The 24856-nt window shown below is 44.8% G+C and overlaps 1 protein-coding gene across 1 annotated transcript in view; it reads right to left on the bottom strand.

Moving 5' to 3' along the window:
- Positions 1–22002, bottom strand: part of MYOCD (myocardin) — an 83602-nt gene extending 61600 nt beyond the window's left edge. The window contains exon 1 of the mRNA XM_010988101.3: positions 21600–22002. Coding sequence (XP_010986403.2) covers positions 21600–21654 — 55 coding nt within the window. The 5' untranslated portion in view covers positions 21655–22002. The remainder of the gene's footprint in view (positions 1–21599) is intronic.
- Positions 22003–24856: the final 2854 nt, after the last annotated feature.

The following is a 24856-nucleotide window of genomic DNA, read 5'->3' as shown; positions in this document are numbered from 1 at the left end:
TGGTGGGCTCTCAGTGCTTCTGCAGCACCTTCTCGCAACGGGCTCTTGGCTCCTCATAGAATCCTCTGTATCCTGCCTAGCAACCATCACCCCTTGGCAACCACAAGAGCAATCATTCCATCAAACCCATAATGCTGCTTGGAGTCTCACTGCTCTGTACTTTCTCCATGTCCTGCATTTACAGTTTGCCCTATGTCTAAACGTGAAGTCTTTTAATCATTTGACGATTGGATGACAGATGCTAATCCCCGGAATCTCACAGAAAACCAAAGTGAATTATATTAAAAAAAAAAAAAAAGTTGTGGTATATTTATACAATGGAATAATACTCGGCCATAAAAAATAATAAAATAATTTGCAGCAACATGGATGGACCTGAAGACTGTCACTCTAAGTGAAGTAAGCCAGAAAGAGAAAGAGGAATACCGTACGGTATCACTTACATGTGGATTCTAAAAAAAAAAAGACACACTTATTTACAAAAGAGAAATGGACTCACAGACATAGAAAACAAATTTATGGTTACTGGTGGGGGAAGCTGGGGGGGGAGGGATAAATTGGCAGTTCTAGATTTGCAGATACTAACTACTACACATAAAATAGATAAGCAGCAAGTTTACACTGTATAGCACAGGGAACTATATTCCATACCTTGTAGTAACTTATGGTTAAAAAAAAATGAAAATGAATGTATGTATGTTCCTATATGACTGTGTATTGTGCTGTACACCAGAAACTGACACAACATTGTAAACTGGCTATACTTCAATAAAAATATATTTTAAAAAGTAACTTGCGTCTATACTTAATTTCTGCTTTGCGCACAGGCAAAATACCGAGGAGAAGTGGTTAAAAGATCACCCAAAACTCTGCCTGCTGAAATACATCAGCAGATGTCCCCTGCAAGTCACACAAGAGTTCAGGGGACCAGGCCCTGTTCTTCTCACAAAACAGCTGTGTCAAAAAGATCTCTCTCCAGGCCTCAGCTTCCTCCTATTAAAACAAGAAAGATGAGTTGATGATCCTGGAGGCCCCTCAGAGGGCTAACATTTCACAACCCCTGACTTCATCTTTGACCAGGGGCTTTCTTTGTCTCTAAATTCAAACCTCCGAGATGTTTCTTCATCTCAAGAGTGTTCCCCATGAGATCACAATGTGTCTTGTAATAGTTCTCAGCATGGTGTTCAAAGTGCAGGAAAAGGGCAGGAAAACAGCAGAGCAGCGCTCCACCAAATGGTCTAAGAAGCCAGATGTGAGATGCAGGGTCTTAAAGTGGACCCCTAGAGGGAGATGTAATCCAAAATAGCTATGACTTTTATAAACGCCCCAGAAATCTTCAGGCTCCCCAGGCTGATCTGGTGATCACGCTCTTATGCATTTATCCACCCATTCAATCTCTCAAAAAGCATTTTAACAGTTCCTTGCCATGTTCTGGGGCATCTGGAGAGACTGAGGATGACACCAAGTAATTTAAGGCATGAATAATCTCATGGGGAAGAGAGGACAGACACACACGAGTTAGACAGGTAAGCGTCAGGCAACATGTGATTACAGTGCATCCTCGTGCATGGTTACCAAGGGAAGGAGGACGGGACCTTTACATCTTCCAGGGGGAATCTTACGGGTAAGATGGTTGATAAAAGGAATTCTTGATCAAGGAAGAGTGGCGTACACACAGGAACGTGGAATAGGTGTGGTACATCCTGGCCAGGGCCAACTCCACAAGCACGCGACCTGGGCCATCAGCATCCCACGCTCGGAAGGGCCTGGTGTGGTTTGATCCTGTGCTGTTACCATTTGAAATGTTCATGATTTTGAACAAAGGGCCCCACATTATAATTGTGCATTGGGCTCCCCAAAATATATAGCATACCCCAGATTATCACTTTGTTCAAGGAGAGGGATCCTATTGGGGAGATAATACTGGAAAAGGAAGCAGGGGTTCAGGATAGAGGGCCTTGAATGCCACACTGAGGTGCATCAGACTTTATCCTGTAGAAAGAGGGCGGTGCCGGCATCTTTTTGAGCAGCAGAGTTTCACGGGAATATTGAGATTTTAGGATCTCTCATCTCGTGGGAACACGAACTGGGGAGACAGGGCTGGTGTGAAGACTCTTTTTGTGATCCAAGGGTAAAGCAATAAAGTCTCCTCAGACAGGCTGAGAACAGAGAAGAAAGATTCGTGAAACAAGAGGAAAAGAAGAATCACTGTCTCGGTAATAAATTAAAGATGGAGAGAGAGAGAGAAAGGGGGAGAGACAGAGAGTCGGAGACAGGTGAAACAAACTTACATGACAATTTCTTTAATCAGACTTTTTGCAAAAAATTAAAAAAAGACAACGCCAAAACCACAAAAACTAAACCAACTATAATTATTGGTGACAAAACTGGTTGGGCCACCAGGAGCCTTAGAGGCAAATGACTTCATCGTGGCAGAATTCACCCTTCATCTCATTCATTCAATATTTATTGATGTCCTGTGGAACGTCTAGATACCATTTTAGACACTAAAGATCTAGCTGCAAATAAGATCCAGCCGGTCACAGGCCCTGCCTATGAAGATTTTACAGCCTAGGAGGGAAAAGATGTTAAACAAATAATTACAATTGTGGGAACGCTGTGCCCGTAGTTTGGGAATGAGAGAGGATTTCCTGGTCTTTACTCCCAGGAAACTTCAACAAATAAATAAATGGAGTTGTTAAGCCCCCGACACTTAATTTGCTTCCTCTCAGTTGTACTCAACTACAGTCCATGTGTGTGCGTGCGCGTGCGTCTGTGTGTGCGTGCGGGGTAATTTCCACTTTTGAAAGACTCGGCTTGCCTGACCGCGGGGGTGGGGCGGGTACTGACAATAAAGTTACTGGCAGAGGGAGCAATCAAAGAGAAAAAATGAGAAGCCATTCTCATTTGAAAGGTTTTCCACTGGACTTGAAAAGAAATGCCTTTTTTATCTGCTATGGACTTGGTTGTCGTGTAGCTAAGATGTTCCCGCTGGACGGTCTCCCTCCCTAATCTTAGCTCTTCCCCAAGGACCAAGGACGGGCATCCACTCAGACGGGGCTTCTCCCTAGGAAGTCTGGAAATGGGACTGGGAGAGAGTTCACTGGGGAGCTGCTGGGAATGGTCATTCCAACCACGAGAACTGGGAAAATGGGAACGGCAGCTGATTGAGAGAGAAGGACAGAGCTTGAATGAGAGCCAGGGAGAACGGCCTGAAGGTGTTCAGCTCTCCAGTTCGGCTTACTCCTGTCGCAGAGCCCCAGGAGACACCCCATTGTCTTCATAAGAAGTGCTCTTTCTTTGCTTACGTGTGTTCCAGATTTCTATTTAATTCTCTGCTGTTTGCAAACAGAGAGGCTCCCTACTGACGAGTGGTGGAGGAAAGCCATCGGCACAACCAAGCAAGGCTTGGGGATCTATATCTAAGTCCTGGCCTACTGGTTAATGCTCCTAGGGGCGTGGACCTGGAGCCCGGAAAGGTGGCCAAAATGCACACACCGGAGCATGACGCCGGCAGACCCAGGAAGCCGGGTGAAGCACTCCGTGGGAAGCATCTCCGGATGGCTGTCACTGTTGCATCCTCTCCATATGTGCAGACCACACGCCCTGGACACAATGGATGGTCAGAAAGTGCAGTAGCACTTGGCCATGATTTGGGCCTAACACTGCTTTTTGTTGACTCCCACCCTGAGTTTAACTGGATTGACCTTCACGAACCACCCTTGACTATGACATTGTTGCCTTCAAGGACACTGTCAGGCACAGGCCGGTGGATGATTCCCCAGAGGGCGACAAGCAGGACCACCGGGGGTGTCAGAGGCTTCCAGAGCTGGAAGCGGGTGCCGTCAGACACAGGTTGCAGAGAGAACTCTCCTTGCCCGGTGGGTGCCCCGTTCCCAGAATCCTTTCCTCTACCTGGCATTATCCGGCTTCAGGACAAACCCCCTGCCCGTGAGCAGCTCTGACATCCTCTTCCCCAGGGTACGCAAGCATCGACCTGCCTGGTGGAGAGGAGACAGGGTGATGGGAGCTGAGAGAGCCAGGCCTTTCCAACCAGGTTGTCCACACTGTTCCTGCCCCACTCCCGGCCACGTTGCCCAAACAAGGCTGAAAGCCAGGAATTATCTTTGTGTGTCATGCTGACGCCTGAGCACATTCTGCTCCTCGCCTTCTGAGTCCAGGTACCAACAATAACCGTTCCCTGGCCAAGCATCGCCCTGTGTGCTGAGGTGCGGCCAAGTGGTCGCAGTGACCAAGAACAACGGAAGCTGACTGTCTACCCATCTGTGGAGGGGGACATCCAGAGAAGAGGTGGAGAAAAGGATGATCAGGTGATGGATGTAGCCCTCAGTGGCTGGAGGGAGATGGGGAACCTGGGCGGCGGATGTTGGACTGGCCTTACTGGCTCCACAGATAAGCAGGCCTACAGGGAAGAGCCGGGACCAGGCACCACTGTTCTTTCTCGATCTTACAAGACGTCCTGACTCTGCTTCCTTGGAGGAGACTGAGAGACATGAATTCAGGCCAGCTTCTAGTATTGCGCATTCGTTGGGTAAAAACCACAGGAGAATATTCCAGTCCAAAGAGCCCAAACTCAGGCTGACCAGGCACTTCCTTCAGTGACCAAGACTCACGCAGTCGAAAGTCGTTTTAGAAAGATGTCTGGTCACACAAACACCGCGAAGCTATTCTTTCCCTAAGCACCCCACTCTCAGTTTGTCAAAACATTTGAAGAAGACTAATTCATGCCTCAAAAGGAATTCTCTCTCACTCCCTCAGCTGCCAGGTTTGTGAGACTAAGGCTTTAATGTTACAATATCTGAAGACACCAGAGGCTGGAGGAACACAGGCCTCAAGTGGACGTGCCGGGGTAGGGGGATGTTAAAGCAGGCAGGACGCACAGTCCGTGTGCCCTCTGGGAGGGCTGGATGAGAAAGCCTGCTCTGGCCGGTCTCGGTGTCTGTGAGCAGCAGTACAGGGTAGGAGCTGAATACATGGACTCTGATTTGTAGCAACACGGATGGACCTGGAGATCGTCATTCTAAGTGAAGTAAGCCAGAAAGAGAAAGACAAATGCCATATGATATCACTTATATGTGAACTCTAAAAAAAAAAAAAAATGACACAAATGAACTTATTTACAAAACAGAAGCAGGCTCACATAGAAAACAAAATTATGGTTAAGGGGAAGGGGAAGTGGGGTGGGGATAAATTCAGAGTTTGGGATTAACATATATATACTACTATATATAAAACAGATAAACAACAAGGACCTACAGTACAGCACAGGGAACTATATTCAATATCTTGTAATAGCCTATTATAAAAAAGATGAAAAGGAATACATATGTATGTATATGTATAACTGAATGCTGTACACCAGAAGTTAACTACAACATTGCAAATCAACTAGACTTCAATTTTAAAAAGACAAAAGAAGGAAAGAAAACAGGGGCTCTGAAGCCAGGGGTATGTGAGTTCACATCCCAGCTTTCCCATTAACGAGTTGTAGAGTCTTATGAAATGTCCTTAAAGGCTGGGCCCTTCAGTTTCTTCGCCCGTGAATTTGGGGGGTGGAGGGGCCCACAGCACCTCCCCATGGGACTGTTGTGAGGAGTCAGTCAGTTGGTATAGTGATGTGCTGGGAGTGGGGCCCAGCACACAGCGAGCACCCGACAATCCTGGGGCGCTCTACTGGGGCCGCAGTGCATCTCCCCCAAGTCCCCCCTCTGTCAGGGGAAGGAGCCAGCCTCAGGCCACGCTGTCACCAGTACTGCCGATGAGGACAGCCACTGAGCTGTGGGGAATTTTTTTCTTCCATCCCAAACAGGTCCCCAAAGTTCAGAACAGAAACTCGTGGCAACTGACATAAACAATTTCAAACAATAATTTCAGAAGACAAATGGCTCCATTTGGACATGAAGACTCCTCTCAGAGGCTTTCCCCGCTTGTTTATGTATTCCATGGCCCAGAGCCACGAGTGAATTAGGCAGACCGCGCGCACACGCCCGGGGCGCAGGAGGGCCTGCGGGGAGCAGCACCTGCTGCGTGACCTGCTTTCCTTGAAAGCTGCTGCTGGGGGAGGTCCTTGAGGAAAGGGACTCTGATTTACACCTCCCAGTCTCCACTGGCTCATGGACAGAGGTCACACTGTTGAGCAGGTCATTAATTAACCCTTTTGAACCTCGGTTTCCCATCCCCATAAAGTTGGTGTCATTATACCCATTTCAGGGTCACAGCAGTGATAGAAGTCAGACTCCGTCAGCCGGGACAAACTACTACACAAATATTCACGAGGTTAACGCAGGCACCCAGGGAACAACTGGGGAAAACCTGGTAATTAAGGCGAATGAGAACCTGGAGCATAGGGTGTGCTTTATGAGGGCAGGGAAAAGGAATTCTCTCCAAACTAAGAGGAAAGTTTCCGTTCAACGTTGCTGTAGTCCTTGAATACAGATTTAAGTTCTTCTGAGATCCTAAGCAAAGCCTGTGGTACACGGTGCTGGCATTTCAAGCATATGTTTCTTTTCTGATTATAAAACAAGTGCATGTTTATGATAGAAAATTCAGAAACCGTACAGTATCTCAGGATGCAAAGTGAAACTAACGGTAATTCAGGTTTGTAGGGATAACTAATACCTGCTAAGACTTTGCCTTCTTTCTTCCAACTCATATGTATATGCATATAAAAAAATCTACTGTTTCTAAAGAATCAGGATGGTCACTCCTGGGCATATAATCAAAGAAAACTAATTTGAAAAGACATGTGCACTGCAATGCTCACAGCAGCACTATTTGCAATAGCCAAGACACAGAAGCAACCTAAATGTCCATCGACAGATGACTGGATAAAGATGTGGTATATTTATACAATGGAATACTACTCAGCCATTAAAAAAGAATGAAATAATGCCATTTGCAGCAATATGGATGGAACTAGAGATCATCATACTAAGTCCAGTAAGACAGAGAAAGACAAATATTATATCACTTATATATAGAATCTAAAAAAAATGACACAATGAACTTATTTACAAAACAGAAACAGATGCACAGACACAGAAAACAAACTTTTGGTTACCAAAGGGGAAAGAGCAGGGGAGATAAATTAGGAGTTTGGGATTAGCAGATACACACTACTATACATATACTACTATCCTACCGTATAGCACAAGGAACTATATTAAATTGTTTGTAATAATCTATAATAAAAAATATAAAAAGCAATATATATGTGTATAACTGGATCACTATGCTGTACCTCAGAAACTAACACAATATTGTAAATCAACTATACTTCAATTACAGAAAGAATTGGGATTGTATAACATGTGCAATTTTGAAACCTCCTGGCATTATAAACATATTTCCATTTCATTAGATATTCTTTGAAAGTACCCCACTTAACATGTACATTATATTCCATTTCAAAGGATTCAAACATTCTCCTTTTGTTGAGAATTTCAAGTTTTCCCTTCACTTTTTCTGTAACACATATAATATTACAAAGACCATAAATCTTGACCCTTCATATGATATATATAGCATACACATAATACACAATAGACATACATAAGTATATTTATTATACACTCACACTATTGTATGTAAAATCATGATATATATAATCACTATTATATATAAAATCATTACACATATAATAGTGTATTACTTTTGGGAAAGTAGCAAAGGTAGGTAGAGTAAAAATTTTTTAAACTTTAGAAAATAATCTTGGCTCTACTGTTTTCCCAAGGTTTTGAAGCAACCAAACATTTAAGAACATTTTCTGGTTTGTAAATAAGTTCCTTTGTATCATTTTTTCCCTAGATTCCACATATAAGTGATATCATATGATATTTGTCTTTTTCCGTCTGACTTACTTCACTTAACATGATAATATCTAGGTCCATCCATACATTAGGAGTTTGGGACTGACATAAACACACTATTGTGTATAAAATAAACAACAAGGACCTACAGTATAGCACAGGAAACTGTATTCAATAGCTTGTAATACCCTATAATGGAGAAGAATCTGAAAAAGAACATATATATGTACAACTGAATCACTGTGCTGTACACCTGAAACTAACACAACATTGTAAATCAACTATACTTCAATTAAAAAAAAAAAAAAAAGAACATTTTCTCTCTCTGGGACATTCCATGGTGTCAGTTTCTAGTCTGTGTGTTAAGACCAGAACCTTCTGCAGAGGCTGGTGTTCTGCTAAATCTAAAGGCTCCTTTGCAAGTTCTATGTCTCATTCTGTTCTCTCCCTGATCATTCTGTGTTGAACTCACTGGATTTCACCTCTCCCTCTAAACTAGTTCTCACAGTCTTGAAGCCAGGGGACATGGCTGCTAGGTGCAAAGAAGGCTTTAAGCAGAGGGACCAATGACCTTGCTGAGGGAGTCACTGGTTTCGAAGTCAGGTGTCTGCCAACCTTTGGACCATCGGGGTTTCCCCTGGATTCTCGTTTCTCAGAGGATCATGTGATGAACTTGGTTCTGGGAGCCCAGAGTTTCGGCTCTAAGTCTCCTGAGTGACCTCAGGCAAATGTCTTAACATCCCTGACTCTCAATCCGCTCACCTGCAAAATCAGTTTTGTAATTACACAGAGTTGTCATGAAAATATAAGCATATCGACTGATGTGATTTCGCTGTTGTTGTCGGGAAGAGCTGAACGCACATAAAAATAAAAGGTATTACAGTTTAGCAGACTGCTGTCTGATTCCCCAAACACTGTTTCCTCTGGAGAGAGCTCTTCGCCTCGGTTTCAGTTTTAGATGGAACAACATTTTCAATTACCAGGGTGTAGGATTTGGGCTCTCAGTCGAGCCTGAAGAATAGCTGTGAACCATGTTAACCCTTATAGCCAACCAGTAACATCGAAAAGGTCCCAGACAAGACCTGGGGCTCTCGTCGGAAACACATAAAGACCTGAGTCTGCAGAATTAAAATGCTAATAATGCCTTCCTCAAAAAAATGTTTGAGAGGGAGGGAGTAAGTAATAATAGGTATATACATCACTTTACAGAATACAGTGTAACCTCCATAATGACAATGACTATCTTCACCACTCAGAAACAAGCTGGTATAATAAGAAACCAAAAGAACCAGCAGCAAATCTTACAAGGTAATCACAAGAGGCTGGCTGTTATAAATTTAGAGACAGCATGATATTTTGTAATAATATTTAAGTCATTTAAAAATATTGTAAATGAACATCCTACAGCATATTGATATAAATGATGATATAATAATTAATATTAACCTGTGAATAAAATTGCTACCACTGACAGAGGACATCAGCACGTCCCTGCATTAGGTCAAATACTTTTTATTTGCCCTTTCACTAAAGCCTCACAAAATCTCCACAGGGCAGGCATTTTTGTCTCCACATTTACAGATGGAGAAGTGGAGGCCGGAGAGCTTGCAGGACATGCTCAAGTTCATATGACCAGGAAAGGGGGAGCCAGGACTTGACCCCAGGTCATCGAGACGGTACAGCCCAGGTCACAATATACACATTCAGATTTTCCAGCATAAAGGAATCTGAGAGGTTGCCGGGGTTCAGCCTCATCTGGGGACCACGTTTTCTCGGTTGTCGTTTGAATGTGAGCATGCTCTAGGACTGGTGGATATTTAGAACAACGGAAACCTCTCGGGCGAGGGGGGGTCAGTTCACTCCTGGTTCATGGCTCCTCAGACCAGGAATCTTTACTCTCCCACTGACTCCATGGCTTACAGATAAACAAGCAAGCAAAGCCCACCGCTACTTCATCTATTACAAAAGTTATTCCTGTTTCCTATAGAAGCTATGGGAGACACTGAGTAGATTATCAAAATAAGGAATACAGGAGCACAAGAAATAGTTTAAGAAAAATTAAAAATCACTCACTTTCTCACCACCCAGAGATACCACTTTGAGAATGGGTCTTCCTGGGCTTCTGTCTACACTCTTCTAATGCTTTTGGTATGTTTGTAGTGTCCTTTGATCCACAACTTGTTGAGCTTAAAATATGTCAGCTTTAAAAGTTTTTTCTTTTTTTTCCCACTCCCTTTAGATGAACAAACAAGCATGATATTTAGAATCTGATATTTCTGTGTGTGTGTGTGTACACTTTTGTGTGTTTGGGGAGAGCCCTAAATTAAAAATTGTCTCCTAATATTTTATGTCATGTAACTTATAACTGAAATTTTGTGCCCTCTTACCAACCTCTCCTTATTTCCCCCACCTTCCAGCCTTTGGCAACCACCATTCTACTTTCTGTTACTAGAAATTTCTTAGATGTTTAGTGTCTTAGGGCACATCTATTCCTGTTGCTGGTTTTCAAATATTTCTTGAATTATTTTTTTCTTAGATAAACTGAGATTTTAAATACTCAAGTTTCATGAAAAGTCCTCGGATCTGGGAGAGACAGCATGTACCATCTGTAGGTTAATTCAAACTAGAAACCAGTGGCTTAATAAATCACTGTTTGGGAAATCCAGGACAATGATGGCAACAGGGTATGTGTCTGGAGCTGTAGTCCAGAACTCCACCGGGATTGAGAACTGAACCCACTGGGCCAGGTTTGTGTGTATCTGCGATGGGGGTCGGGGGGGGGCAGGAGGAGCGAAGTTTAGGTTGTAATAGAGACAGTTATCATGGCACAGTGGGATCAGACCTGCCCTCTGCCATTTATGTTATATGACTCTGGCCAATTTGTTTAACATCTTGAGCCTCAGCTTCTTCATCTATAAAATGGGAATAATCATACCCATCTCATAGCATTTTTGTAAAGATTAAACAAGATAATGAAAGTACCACAGAGAACAGGTTCTCAGTAACTCTTAGTCCTCTTCTCCTTTGATGAAACACCCACTGCATTTGGTAATATGGTCACATTTGATCCCCGAACAGCAGATCACACAAGTGCATCTAAAAGTTTCCAAAAGTATCAGGGACTTGTGGCTCCTTTTTTTTTTTTTTTTTTTAATTCCTGACTGACAAGATGCAAAAAGCTCACTGAAGCCCAGGCACTACTGGATAAGTACTCAAGATGACTGAGTTAGTTCTATCACAGGAAGGGTTCACTGTCATATGGAAAAAAGACTAAGGTTGAGTTTGGAACATGGTAAGTGCCAGAAACACCAGCTACCACAGTGGACCAAAGAGATTCACACCCATGATTCCCATACTTGGATTTTACTCTAAAGGCTGAGTATCCTAAAAACAACCCAGAGGAAGAGAAAGTCTCTGTGCACAAAGATTTTCATAGCAGTGCTGTATACACTATAAAAATGATAACTGGCTTAATTTTCCAATACATGTGGGGATGGTTTAGTAAATTATCAGGTACTCACTTGGTGGAATATGATACAGTCTTTAAAACAAAAATTATGCTGCCATATAGGAGCCTGAAAAACTACTTATGATATTATACTGACGGATAAAAAGGCTGAGTGTAACTCAGGCATACTCTGTGACTATAACTTTGTAAAATCCTTTACGTATCTGGACAAGAACAGGAAGGGAACAAGAGACAGTAAAGACGTTTAAAGTACTGAGGAAATAAATTATTGTTCAATGAATGTTGAATAGCATTTCCTGGATCTAGCCTGCTTTGGAGTCTCAATGCCTTGTCTGGAGTTTGAGTATCCAAAAGTTCCACATGGAACTTTACCTCTGACCAAGAAACCAGCCCAGCCAGTCACAAGGAGAACAAAGCCGAACAGCTTCCTGAAGGGAGAGCCTTTCCGGAAACAGGAAAGTCAAAACAGCGTACGGGGTATTTTCCAGGCATTGACTGTGAAATTGGGATATTCCCTGGGGCTATGTGACCATGTTTTACGACAAACAACTGATGCCTCTGTACCACTGAAGAGTCCGAGGGGAAAGAGATGAAGATTGAAGGATGGATAACTTACTTAAGTGGTACTTCAAATAGTTCAAACTGAGGTGTTAGGCAAGACATACTAAGGATTTGAGAGGCTGTGTATTCGCTGATCACTGCTACAGACACCAAGTGATGGTTCAGGTCCCGTACATGAGGGAACCCAAGAAAAACGTTCGACAATATGACAGTGGCTCAATCCACTGCTTTTACTGCTGGAATTCTACTGCTTCTCTAAAGATCTCAGGTGGCTGAATACAATAAATGTCAACTGGAGTGACTGAAACGTAAGAGAACCACCCTACTAGTGTCTATAGGCAAACAGGAGAATCAATCTTCCCTCAACAAAGAGGAGAAAGTTGTATGAGTCTTATTGAGTACATACGACTTAATAAGAAGAAAATAACCCAATCCAAAAATGGGCAAAAGACCTAAACAAGCAATTCTCCAAGGAAGATATACAAATGATCAATAGACACATGAAAAAATGCTCAATATCACTAATTATCAGAGAAACGCAAATCAAAACTACAATGAGGTATCATCTCACACCAGTCAGAATGGCCATCATTCAAAAGTCCACAAATGACAAATGCTGGAGAGGCTGTGGAGAAAAGGGAACCCTCCTACACTGCTGGTGGGAATGCAGTTTGGTACAGCCACTGTGGAAAACAGTATGGAGATTCCTCAAAAGACTAGGAATAAATTTACCATACGACCCAGGAATCCTGCTCCTGGGCTTATATCCAGAAGGAACTCTACTTCAGGATGACACCTGCACCCCAGTGTTCATAGCAGCACTATTTACAATAGCCAAGACATGGAAACAGCCTAAATGTCCATCAACAGGTGACTGGATAAAGAAGATGTGGTATATTTATACAATGGAATACTACTCAGCCATAAAAACCGACAACATAATGCCATTTGCAGCAATATGGATGCTCCTGGAGAATGTCATTCTAGTGAAGTAAGCCAGAAAGAGAAAGAAAAAAGAAAGATCACTCATATGTGGAATCTAAAAAATAAACCAGAAAAAACAAACAAACAAAGCATAAATACAGAACAGAAATAGACTCATAGACACAGAATACAGACTTGTGGTTGCCAAGGGGGTGGGGGGTGGGAAGAGATAGACTGGGATTTCAAAATTGTAGAATAGATAAACAAGATTATACTGTATAGCACAGGGAAATATATACAAGATCTTATGGTAGCTCACAGAGAAAGGAATGTGACAATGAATATATATATGTTCATGTATAATTGAAAAAACTGTGCTCTACAGTGGAATTTGACACATTGTAAAATGATTATAAATCAATAAAAAAAAGTTAAAAAAAAAAAAAAGAGGAGAAAGGAAAGAAACTTCCTCCTCCAGTGGTTCCAGAGGGCACTTTGCTGCGCTCTGTGAAAATAAAAGTCAGGGATCCACTTCACTGATTCTAAATTTCTGGGAAAATGATACATCTTATTTTAACAATCTGGAGACCCTGTATCTAAAAATACTAATTCAAATCTGGTTAAGTAAAGCTTGACTTACCAGCTATTCTGGATAATATGAGAATAGAAATTAGTAAAGATGACTGACTTAAAACAAACACTTCCTGATGAATAAAGTTGAAATCCTAAGTACAAAAATCATAAGGCTGCAAAAAATGATTATTTGGCTAACGGTGGTGGTGGTTGTTTTTAAATCCTACCGATGCCACTAAAACCACCCCTGTGTGCTTCTCTCCTGTGCAATCCACATACCACCAGGTTAAGTAACCGCTTCCTTCCCACATGGGGATGAGGGACTGACTTCCGCTGAAGAAAGCCTCAGTAATTCTACCAAAGTCTTTCCATCACAAATGGCCTGACTCATTTAACCAATGTGGAAACAGATGCCCAGGGAGCTGCACTGATGTTCCCAAGTTCAAGGAGTCACAGGACCGGTGTGATGGGCTGTTCCCCATAGTTCTGACCACAAGAGAGCAGGCATGAGACTGGACAGGCTGAGACCTGGGAAATGCACCTGCTGCCTTCTCCTTCCTGGTCTGTGCAGAGACACAAGATAGCTGGTCATCATCTGCTAGACAACCAGTGAGTTCATGCTAAGAAGATGGAAATATCTCCAACATCTCCCATTTAGGCCTGGCTTTTTTGAAATATCTAAAATCCTAACCCGGTAGCTGAGCATTTTAACTTCCATCGGGCATTTCCGTTAGTCTCCAGTGGAACCCAGTTAGATCAGAATCCATTCAATTTGGTTCAACCCAATGTGATAAAATCTTACTGATATGTCTGTTGTGTACTGTTGCAGATAAAAGTTGAATGCCATTATTTACGGTCTTAAAAAGCCTGTGTTTTCATTTCTTTAAAGACACAAAATGGGATTAATCATAATCCTTGGTCCATGTCACATGACCATCATCGGCCCATGAATGAAGATCATTTAATTTGCTCAGTAATAAACATGCCTACCACTGCTACCCACCTAAGAACATGGCCAACAACCTTTCTTCCACCTTGGGCTACATCCCTATTTCCTCACCTTGCCTCTCCTACCCCAGAGGTGACTACTACTTTGAATTTTGTATTTATAGTCATTCATTCTCTTTGCTCTAGTTTTAAGCCCCACTCCCCACACAAATATACCTAAAGTATATAAAAATATACATTATTTTCTTTTATTGTTTCCGAATCAGCTTTGGGGGAAAAATAAAATGTATTCATTCAATGCATTTTTAATGGTGCCCGCTCTACACCAATCACTATTCTAGATACCAGGGAATAAATAAATCAGTGAAAATAAAAAAACAATAAGTCTTGCCCCTGCAGACAAATAAACAAATAATCAAGTAAAAGGGGGGAGGGTACAGCTCAGTGGTAGAGTGCTTACCTAGCATGCAAGAGGTCTTGAGTTCAATCCCCAGTACCTCCATTAAATAAATAAATGAACCTAATTACCTCCCCTACAAATAAATAATTTAAAAAAATCAAAATGTCTAGTGTTCTCAACAGCGATGAGAGCTGCACGTAATAATGGGGCAGGTTAGATGCAAGGGGAAGGTTGGGGCTCTTGCCGTGGTAATTCAGATGGTTGGGGAAAGCCACCTGATAAATGAGAAAATCGAATCCAGTCGGGTCTGAGGGGAGAGCAAGGTCCCAGGCAGGTGGACTGAGCCAAAACCAGAATGTTCCTTCGGCTTTTAAAAGAGATTTTTGGTTCCCACTTAGGACTGAGAATACCCTCATCTTCTAAGATCCAGCCAACTGTGTTGTCATGTGGACTTCCGAAGGCACAGGTCACGGGAACCAGACACAGGGCATCAGAGGGTCGGACCTCATATCCCGCATAGGGCGTGGGATGGATCTTTTCGGGTCTCCAATCAGATCCCCAGTTCCTAAGTCTCCATCACAATGGAAACATGCAAGAAACATTAACTCGCATGTGTTGAATGAATGAATAAATATGTAACTCTCATACAGCGTCTTTTCAGCATTTCTCAGGTTGCCCCTGAGCTCCTTGAGGACAGGTACTGTGTATAACCCTCCAGTGGATATTCCTGGGGTGGAGCCCCGGGGCCTGACACCAATAAAGGACAGAGGTTTGAGGAGTCAAAGGCTGAGGCAGCCTATGAGGAAGCAGCCAGGAAGGAAAACCACCAGGTTTTCATCTGGCTGGGCGGGGAGGGCTCGCAGCAACCTGATTAACCCCATTAGAGAGGTCACTGTTGGAAACGGCGAGCTTCTCTGACCAGAAAGAAATTTCCACAATATGCTTGTTCAGGCAAACGTTCCCTTTGAGATGCTATGTAAATAAAGGTGAAAGACATCTGGGAATCACTGCCTTTGAGAAGTTCATAATATATATGAGAAATAGCAAAGTCTTCAGAAATCCTACAATTAAAAATCCAATTCAATTTCTCAGGATACTCTGCCTCCCTCTTTTTTTTCATTTCCTACTGAACAACTTTAACATCTATGGAATCAGTCTTCTGTGGACCGCCCTGGGGAAGACACTGGGATGATGGCTGGATGATACATATTAAGGGAAAAGTGCTATAGAACAAAGTCTGCAGGACAGAGGCATGTGGAGGGGTGGCGGGTAGGAATGCCACATTGAAAGATGCTGTCAGGATCATGCCCCCTCCCCAAAGACGTCCACATCCTAATCCCTGGAACCTATGAAATGCTACCTTACATGGTCCTACAGACTGAACCGTGCCCCTCCCCCAGCACACACACACCAGATTCTTATGTTGAATCCCTAAACCTCAATGGGATGGTATTTGGGGATGGGGCCTTTGGAAAATAGTTAGATTTAGATGAGGTCTCAATGGTGGGGCCCTCATGATGGTATTGGTGCCCTTGTGAGGAGAGATAACAGGCAGTGCTGTGTGTGTGTGTGTGTGTGTATGCCTTGTGAGGACACAGTGAGAAGGTGGCTGTCTGCACGCCAGGAAGAGAGCTCTCCCCAGAACCTCACCATGCTGGCACCCTGATCCTGGACTTCTAGCCTCCAGAACTGTGAGAAAATAAACTTCTACTGCTTTTCTACCCAGTCTACAGTATTTTGTGATAGCAGCCCACACTAAGACACATGGCACAGCTGAGTTAAGGATGCCAATCAACCGACCTTTTAAAATAGGGGGGTTAACCTGGATGAACTCAATGGAATCCCAAGATTCCTCACACGTGGAAGACAGAAGGAGAAGAGCTGAAGTCAGAGGGAGTTTGGGAGATGCTACCTGGCTGCCTTTTGAAGATGGTGGAAGGGGCCAAGGGCAGCAGGAAGGACGAGGGGACAGGTTCTCCTACAGAGACTCCAGAAGGAATGCAGCCTTGCCAACAGCTGGGTTTTCGCCCAGTGGCCCCTTTTCAGACTTCCAACCTCTGTAACTCTGAGACAATAAATCTGTGCTGTTTTAAGACACTAAGTTTGTGGGAATTCTCTCTGGCATCAATAAGAAATGAACTCTGTGGCTAAGGAAGGGATTAGTGGCTGTCAGCAAAGGAAGGAAGAATAAATTCAGCTAGGAACACCTTGTACTGATGCCCAGAGTGAGACTGAGCCCTTTGCTGCCTCCTATTCTGATTACACCCGGGAGAAATTCCCGAGAAGATTTTGATGGAACAAGTTTCCCCACCTTTTAAAACAGTCTACAGAGTCTTTCAATAGCAACATGGAATTAGGGAATAGTTAAGATATTTGTGCTCCAGTAAACGTCACACCCAAAGGTTGTCTAAGTTTTGAAAAGAAGGTTGAACCTATGAAGCCACTGAAATCTTAGAACAGACTCTGTTAATTATGAAGACGGTAGGTGTGAATTATGCATCCAGCCACACAAGAAAAATGTATTGAGCTTCTTCTGTATGTCCAGCTCCCTGTGAATACAACGGTCAAAAGATGTCACAGTAATGTTTTTATGAAGCTTATAGCCTTCAAAACTTTATGAAAGTGCTCAGGGCTATTCCTTTGGGAAAATATCAAATCTTAGGGCTGGAAGCCACTGCAGAGGTGAACCAGTCAGATCCTCTATTGTGTAGATGACAAAAATGATGTATCAAGAGGTCAATTAAATGAGGAAAACAGATAGTTTTATAGCCCAGGACAAAGAGTTTAACCTAGAACTTCTCCCATCACACGTAATAAGGCACTCTTCTAGCTTTAATCATTTGTCCTAGGTTGTAAAATGAATTAATAGTGAAGGTGGGGCCAGAGCCCAGGCTTCTCTTGAGCTCATGGTGGAAATTTCTTTGACAATGTCCATTTTGGTAAAAATCTTTGGGACCAACCTCTTAGTCCAATCTCCCCAATTCACAAGAGAGAAAAATCCAGTCTCAGAGGAGTCAAGGATCTGCTTCGAGAAGGAAGCGGTGGCCCCTTTAGGTTACCTGAAGGGTGGGGAAGAGAGAAAGTACAGAGGGCTGACCTGCAGAGTCCTGCCGAGATGCCCCTCGCTTTCTCCGGGAGGACAAGCAGCCAAAGGCAGACACTGGAGGCCAGTCCCGGGATGCCCCTGGGGGTGGGGAACGAGGGGCAGGTGCATCGGCTACCCAGCAGGCAGCTGAGTTCAGCCACTGCCTCTCCAGTGCCTGCTCTGCCCGTGGCCTGGCTCCTTCCAGCCGCGGCCCCCAGTCCTGGAGCCCCACTGCCCAAGCACCAGCCCCTGTGCTGGGTGACCCACCTCCCCTCCCCCACATGATGGGAGAGAGGCTCCCACGTTCTTTCTCCACTGATGCCTTGACTCTACCCCAGGGGACCCAGAGTTCATGCTCCCGGTACCCTCTCCTCACTCTGAGTCTCCTGCTTTCATGTCTAAAATGCGAGTTTTGCATTTGGGGGCATCTTTGGGCCCCAGACTCTCAAAAGTCTGGTGGGATTCTGGACCAGGCAGCAGAGAGTGCTGATCAAAGACCGCTCAGATTGTAGGTAGGGTGGCCACCTAAAAGGCAGCATGCCTAGTTTGGGTGAAAGTAGGTTCTCACTATGGCAACAGGCTAAAAATCAAATCACTGCTTATCTGAAATTCAAGTGTAACTGGGTGCCCTGTATTTTAACTTGCTAAATCTGATCACCCTACATTTCTGGCAGATGGAGGCAAGGCTAAGGCAGGAATCAGAGTCTGCCTTTGTAGGAGCTGTTTGGAAAGAAGAGAAAATAAGAAGCAAGGGAAACACACTAATCCTTTAGAAGAGAAAACTCTTTTTGATCCTTTGTGCATGGCGTGTGCGTGTGCGTACACACATGGTTCTTTGTGTTCTACTGACACAAGGATTATGGTTTTGAGGAAAATTGTTGACAGTGATACTGATCACAGATATTGACATAACAACAGTGGGAAGACTAAAAAAAAAAAACGTGGTTAGTTTAAAAGTAACACTAATTACTGCATTTAAGTGACCATACTGCCTGTGATTTACGCCCCAATGCCACACAGCCCAATCACAATTTTGCTTGTTGCCAGTCTTTGTGTTTTCTGAGAAACACAAAAGGTTTCCAAAGGGGCCGAGAAATCACCGAGTCCAACCTTGACATTAACAGATTAAGTAACCGAGACTCAGAGAGGGGACCAGGCTGCCTAAGAAAATAAATAATATAACAGTATTTTTTGACGGTTTATTAAGTACCAGGCATTTTTCTAAGTGCCCTACTGGTATTATCACAATAATTTCCACCACAACCTTATAATCATTCTCATTCTTCAAATGAAGCAAAGTGAGGCAGAGAAAATTATGTAATTTATCTAAGGTTTAAGATTATACAGCTGATAGGTAAAGGTACCTGTTAGAACCACAGCGAGTTTCCCACTAGACCCACATGCTCAATGGTGAAACTATGCAGCCACGTAAGTCAGCTGAGTTTATACCACGAAACACATTTGTCCATGCAAACATTCATGTTTACTGCTCCTGCAGCAGGACTTGATAGTGAATAGCACGGTCACGCAGATACAGCTGATACAAAGTCCCTTGTAAGCTGCTGCCACCCATGTCAGTTTCAGAGCTGAAGCAGTTATCTGCTCCCGATAAACCAGCCCTATCACACGGGAGTCTTGCCACCATCAGATAACAACTTATTTCTTATTTGAAATATTTTAAATGAAATGCACGAGTGTCTATCTCACAGCAGACATTAGCAGTGAGACAGTTTTATGAGTTTACATTTTGAGTAGCTTGTGAAAGAAAAAAAGAAGAAAACGAAAGAGAGAAATCAAAGGCGAGAAGAGGCCTTCCTTATCCATGGCTAGCCACCAAATAAATCGAGGACTCTTGGGAAGGAGCCCCCTCATCCACATGCTGCCAGCTGGGCCCCTGTGCTGCTGCAGGCATAGCTGTAACCGCGTCCAGGAGGAATGCTCACTGCCTCACCATGACTTCTACATAGTTTCACCTTCAGCTTGTTTTTGTCTCTGTCTTTCAGGAGTTTATCAGCCCCTTGCATCTCAGATAACCAAATCGCTTTGTCCATTTCCAGACCACAGCTTCCTTCCGTTTTATCAAAGGTAGAGGATTAAGCCTGCCTACATCTGCTTTGATACCATGTTTTCCCAAAGCAACCCTTCCTGGGACACAGAAATCTGTTCAAATTTTAAAATAAAAAACAAAAGTGAGGCTGCAATTGGAATTCTCTGAAGCTCCAGGGTCCAGGTCTGCAGGATGTACGGGAGACACAAGGACTCCGCCAACCCACTAAAACAGGAATTGGGAGCAGTGTCAACACTGGCTTCCCCTCCTCTGCACTGCAGACCAAGAAAACATTCGTTTGATAAGCCTGTTTCACAATTCTGCTATCAAGAACATCACCAAATCCTTCTAGAGACGAACCAGCCCCTTCCCTGCCCCTACAGGAAACTGGCCAAGTGTGCATTTGAAATGAGTGTGGCTTCTTGCAAAACAAATCTACATCCTCTCTCCTTCAGAAAGGTGGCAGTGTTGCCCTGCAGTTTTGACCAAATTACAAAGCAGTGGCAATGTCTCTAGTGGATTAACAGACCAACCACCTCACCTCACCACGGAAAGGAAAGGAAGGATTAATCCACTGCAAAACCTAGTGCCTGGCAGACTTGCCTCAGGTTTTCAGGGTGCTGAGTCTTGTGGCTGCCTAAGTTCTCAAGCTTTCACCTCAACAGCACAGAGCCTAAGGAAATCTCCAGTGGACTCCAAAGAGATCTAAAAGCCCAGAGCATCTCTCCTTAGAGATGGTGTCCCAGATGACCCTACTTTCCAGCATCCACTCTTCTCATTTTTTGTAACATCCGCCCAAGTGAAACACGGAGTGGTCCCATTTGGAAGGACTCTGGAAAACTCCGCAAACTTGGCAGGCATCCTTCTAACACCTGTCATGGGAAACGTTCACAACAGAGTTCACATAATGTAACCCATCTTCTAAGCAGAAGTACCATTCACTGAGTGGTCTGCTACCACTTTTACAAAAACCAACATACACAGAGCTACTGAGAAAGAACTGAAGACATCTATCTCCCTGTCTAAATGTGGAGACCCACATATCAACACCTTCCAGGCGCCAGGATACCAACCCTACGTGCGGGGCAGTTAAAGCCCCATCTTCTCTCCGCTCACCTTCACTCAGTGTCCTCTGAGAAGTTTCCCTATGCACCACTAACACAGAAATTTGGGGGGAAAGTCTCCATTTATAAACATTAGATGGTTTGGGAAAAAATACTTGTGGCACTGGACATTTTTTTTCCCTATAGTGATGTCATTTTAAATACTTGGTGTGCTCCAAATTTGCTATTTTTACTTCCCCCAAGTGACTTTTTTGGGAAATATATTTGTTTGGAGTAGCTACATTTTAAGTGACCCCTGTATCTAACACATGACATCAGGTTCATCCTCTCAGCAATTATAGCTGATAACCACGCAGCTCTCAGACTAGAAATCCCCTCCGTGTTCATGTTCAAGGTTGTTCCTTTTTGATGTATCCCTCCAAAATGTCTATTCACAGATACAAGAGACAAAAAATAAAAGAAAGGGTTGGCCTTCTCACAAACAGAAACCACATTCTACAACTCAAAGCGTTTACCTCACAACACGTGAACGGCCCTCCCTCAAGGCAAATAAAATTCTTCACTTCCAAAATTTGCTTTTGGGGAACAGAGTTGAAGTAGCCATGGAAGGCTGTGAAACATTTACTGGAAAGCAGTCTGGAGTCCAGAAGCGCAGAAGAGGAAGAGTTGAAGAAGTAATGCTAAGCGCCTTCGCCCTACCTGATCTGAACTTGCTCCTAATCAGCAAAGAGTGCTCGGACCCCAGGAGTGTCATGTTGAGTCTCAGCGAGCCGCTGGTCCCTTGGCCGGATGCCCCCTGATTTCCACCAGGAACAGGCTCCTGGGAGCCCAGGTGACCGCAGTTAACAACCCAGAATTCATCCAACTCTCCGCGAGCTCCCCCAGGTAGGAGCACAGTGGTAGCAAGTGACTGCAAACAGTGTCCCCAGAAAAGTGGCGGCTCCCCCCTCGCCGTGCGGGGCTACTCCAGTCTCAGCCGGCGGGACCCTGCGCGTCCTCCGAGTCTGGCCGGTCGCCGCGGCATCCCAGGCGTGCTCGGCTGATGTCATAGGCTGCCCGCGCTCGTCCAGCATCACCACCACGCCTTTAAGAAGGTCCCAAGTTTGCTATCTGATCCTTTTTTACTACTGACAGGAGCTCAGCCAATCAGGAGCGGCGAACGGGGCCCGGGACTCGGAGCCGCCGGAGGAGTCCCGAGGGCCGGTCTTAACTCTTTGCGGCGGGGGCGGAAGCGGGGACGCGGCGTGCGCCCGCGCGGGGGAGAGTCGGGCGCCGCGGGAAGGGGAGGAGCGCCGCGCCGCGCCCGGCGTGCAGGTGGGCGTGCAGGTGGGCGGGGCCAGGTGGGTGGGGACCCCAGAGGGACTGGGCTCCCTTCCCTGCAGCCCGGGAGGCAGGCGGTAGGCGTCGGGCGTCTCCCACGCCGGGAAGGGACTCGGGGCGCGCCGCGCTCTGCAGGCAGACTGGACCCCCTAGAAAATAAACAAGGCTTCCAATCCACCAGTGTCCTCACATTCTCTGTCCGTTTCCACCATCTCGCAGCTCCGGTATCAAACCTGGCTACACGTCCTCGGAGAAAACGGAACGCCTTTCTCTTTTTCCAGGATAGGCGCTTTTTCGGACCGACCTGACTCAGGGTGTCTGAAGATCCAGCCAGGACACAGTGCTCTCCCTCCGAGGGAAGATACAAGAGTTGGAAGCCCTTTGGGGCCCTCAGTAGGGTGGGACTCAAGGAGGGAGGGGTCTCTGGAGCAGAGGGATGTCAGAGCTGGTGTTGGGCTCAGCACGGAAAGGCTTAAAGGCTTTTTCCACGAGTGAGTCCCTTCTTACTTAGAGGAGAATCCATTCTGAAACCAACACCGAGTGACTGCGCATCCGGCAGGTGCCAGGTGTTACGGGCTCATCGACAAATGAAACAGACCTGCTCTCAAGAAGCTTGCTCAATCTTTGGCGGCACAGAAAATTAAAACCAAACTATATAGGTACATTGTGTTGGGCTGAATTTATTTGCAACCATCTATGCACGCGGGCCTCCAGGCATCATCTCTCACATCCATGCCTGCTTAGGTCTGAGAGTGCTAAACCCTTAAAAGATCAGTCTGTGACAGATGAAGACCTGATATGACAATAGCTCATGGGACTAACTTCTAATGCTCTGAGTTCCGGCCTGGCACAAATCCTGCAATCCTTGTGTTCTCTCTGGATCTGACGTGTCATTCATGTAAACGAGGTCTTCCAGGACAGACTGTTTGACTCCTGATGTGTCAGAAGGGAGGCAAAGCAATTCCACCCATGTTCCTCTTGGGGATGGAGTCCTGTCCCTGGATGTCTGTTCACAAGAGGGTGAGATGTACATTATCTCAGTCATTACATAACCTGCTCCTGTAGAAGGCATTTCTCTCCTAGTCCTGCTGGAGTAAATGACCACAACTTCAATGGTTTGGAACAACACAAATGTATCGCCTTGCAGCTCTGGAGGTTGGAGGTCTGAAGTGGGTCTCACTCGGCTAACATCACTGTATTATCAAGGCTGCCTTCCCTTGGGGAGGATTTAGGGGAGGGTGGTTCCTTGCTTCTTGAGGGGGCCCACATTTTTGGTTTCATGGCCCCTTCCTTTCAAAGCCAGCATGACGGGGCAAATTCTTATCATGTGACATAGCTCTGCCCTCTCCCCTCTGTCTCCCTCTCCCACATTTAAGGGCCCTTGTGATGATACTGGGTCCACCTGGATAAACCCTGTTGCAAGGTCAGCTGATTTTCAACATTAATTCCACCTGCATCTTTACCTCCTCTTTGCCATGTAACACACAGATTCCTGGGGTAAAATGTGAATGAACATAGGGAGAAGGGGCATCATGTTACCTGTGACACAGAGGGACCCCTTTTTCTACCAGCATGTTTTTGTCCTCTGCCCAGCCCCAGGCTCCTGACCTTCGATGACAAGAGGTCATGTGAAGGGAGGTTTCGGAATAGAGATGCCCAGGATGCTGGAAGAGCCCAGCCGAGCGTTAAAATGCCTGCGGCAGGGAGGTACTCTTCAGGGAAGAGACTGGTGGGATAAGAAATATTGCTCAATTATCTGAGTAGAGAAAAAATGATTCTGATCCACATTAGCAAAAAAAAGAAAAAAAGAAAGCCAAACAGATTTTTATCCTGAGGGCTGTGGAGCTGAGAAGTGTTACAGGGCAACTTGCCGGAGGATTCTTTCAGTGAAAGTTGTGATGAGAACAGCTGAAGCCAGCATTGACCGTAAGGGTCTGCATGACCCAGATGAGTTGGAAGAGAGTGGATTGTTTTCCCTCTGCGGGCCTGCAAGCTTGTGCGTGTGCGTGTGCATGTGTGTGTGTGTGTGTAGGAGCATAGTTTCCTTTTTGAGTGAGTTTGGGAAATGCTGGTAACCATAAGCCCGCCTCAGTTTTCCCATGGGAGAGTGACTACCCTTGGGGACGTATACCCCCTATGGAGTGGAATATCTATGGATAGAAGTATGCTCCTATAGAAGCTCATCCTTTTCACTCTCTATGCAAGCATTTGTTGTGAAAAAAAAAATTTTTTTGTTGGTGGAATTTGGAGAGGATGTTCCCGAGGGAAACAGATCTCCCAAGCGGCTGTACTTTGGAAGCAGTCTGCTAACGGAGCAACGGCTGGCCACCAGGCTCTGTCCTGCAATTCGATCACGTGGGCAGCACTTCTAGGCCTCCCTACCCTATGACCTTCTCTCCCGAGTCGAGAGTGAGCCCAGGATATGACGTGATGCAGGGGAGAGACATGGGCTTCCAGCATCAGGAAATCTTCCTTTGAATCTAAGCTACCCCTGCGACCGGGAGTGAGTGATTACAGTCCTTGGAGACACTCAGCATCTTCATGTAAAATGGAGTTGGAACTGCTCACTTTCCAGACGTGCTGGAGTGTTTAAGCGAAATAATACACTTGGAGTGCCCAGAAACAAAACAAGTCTT

The sequence above is a fragment of the Camelus dromedarius genome, chromosome 16, assembly GCF_036321535.1.
Source record: "Camelus dromedarius isolate mCamDro1 chromosome 16, mCamDro1.pat, whole genome shotgun sequence".
NCBI classification, from domain to species: domain Eukaryota; kingdom Metazoa; phylum Chordata; class Mammalia; order Artiodactyla; family Camelidae; genus Camelus; species Camelus dromedarius.
This window is presented reverse-complemented; position numbering and strand designations above follow the sequence as displayed.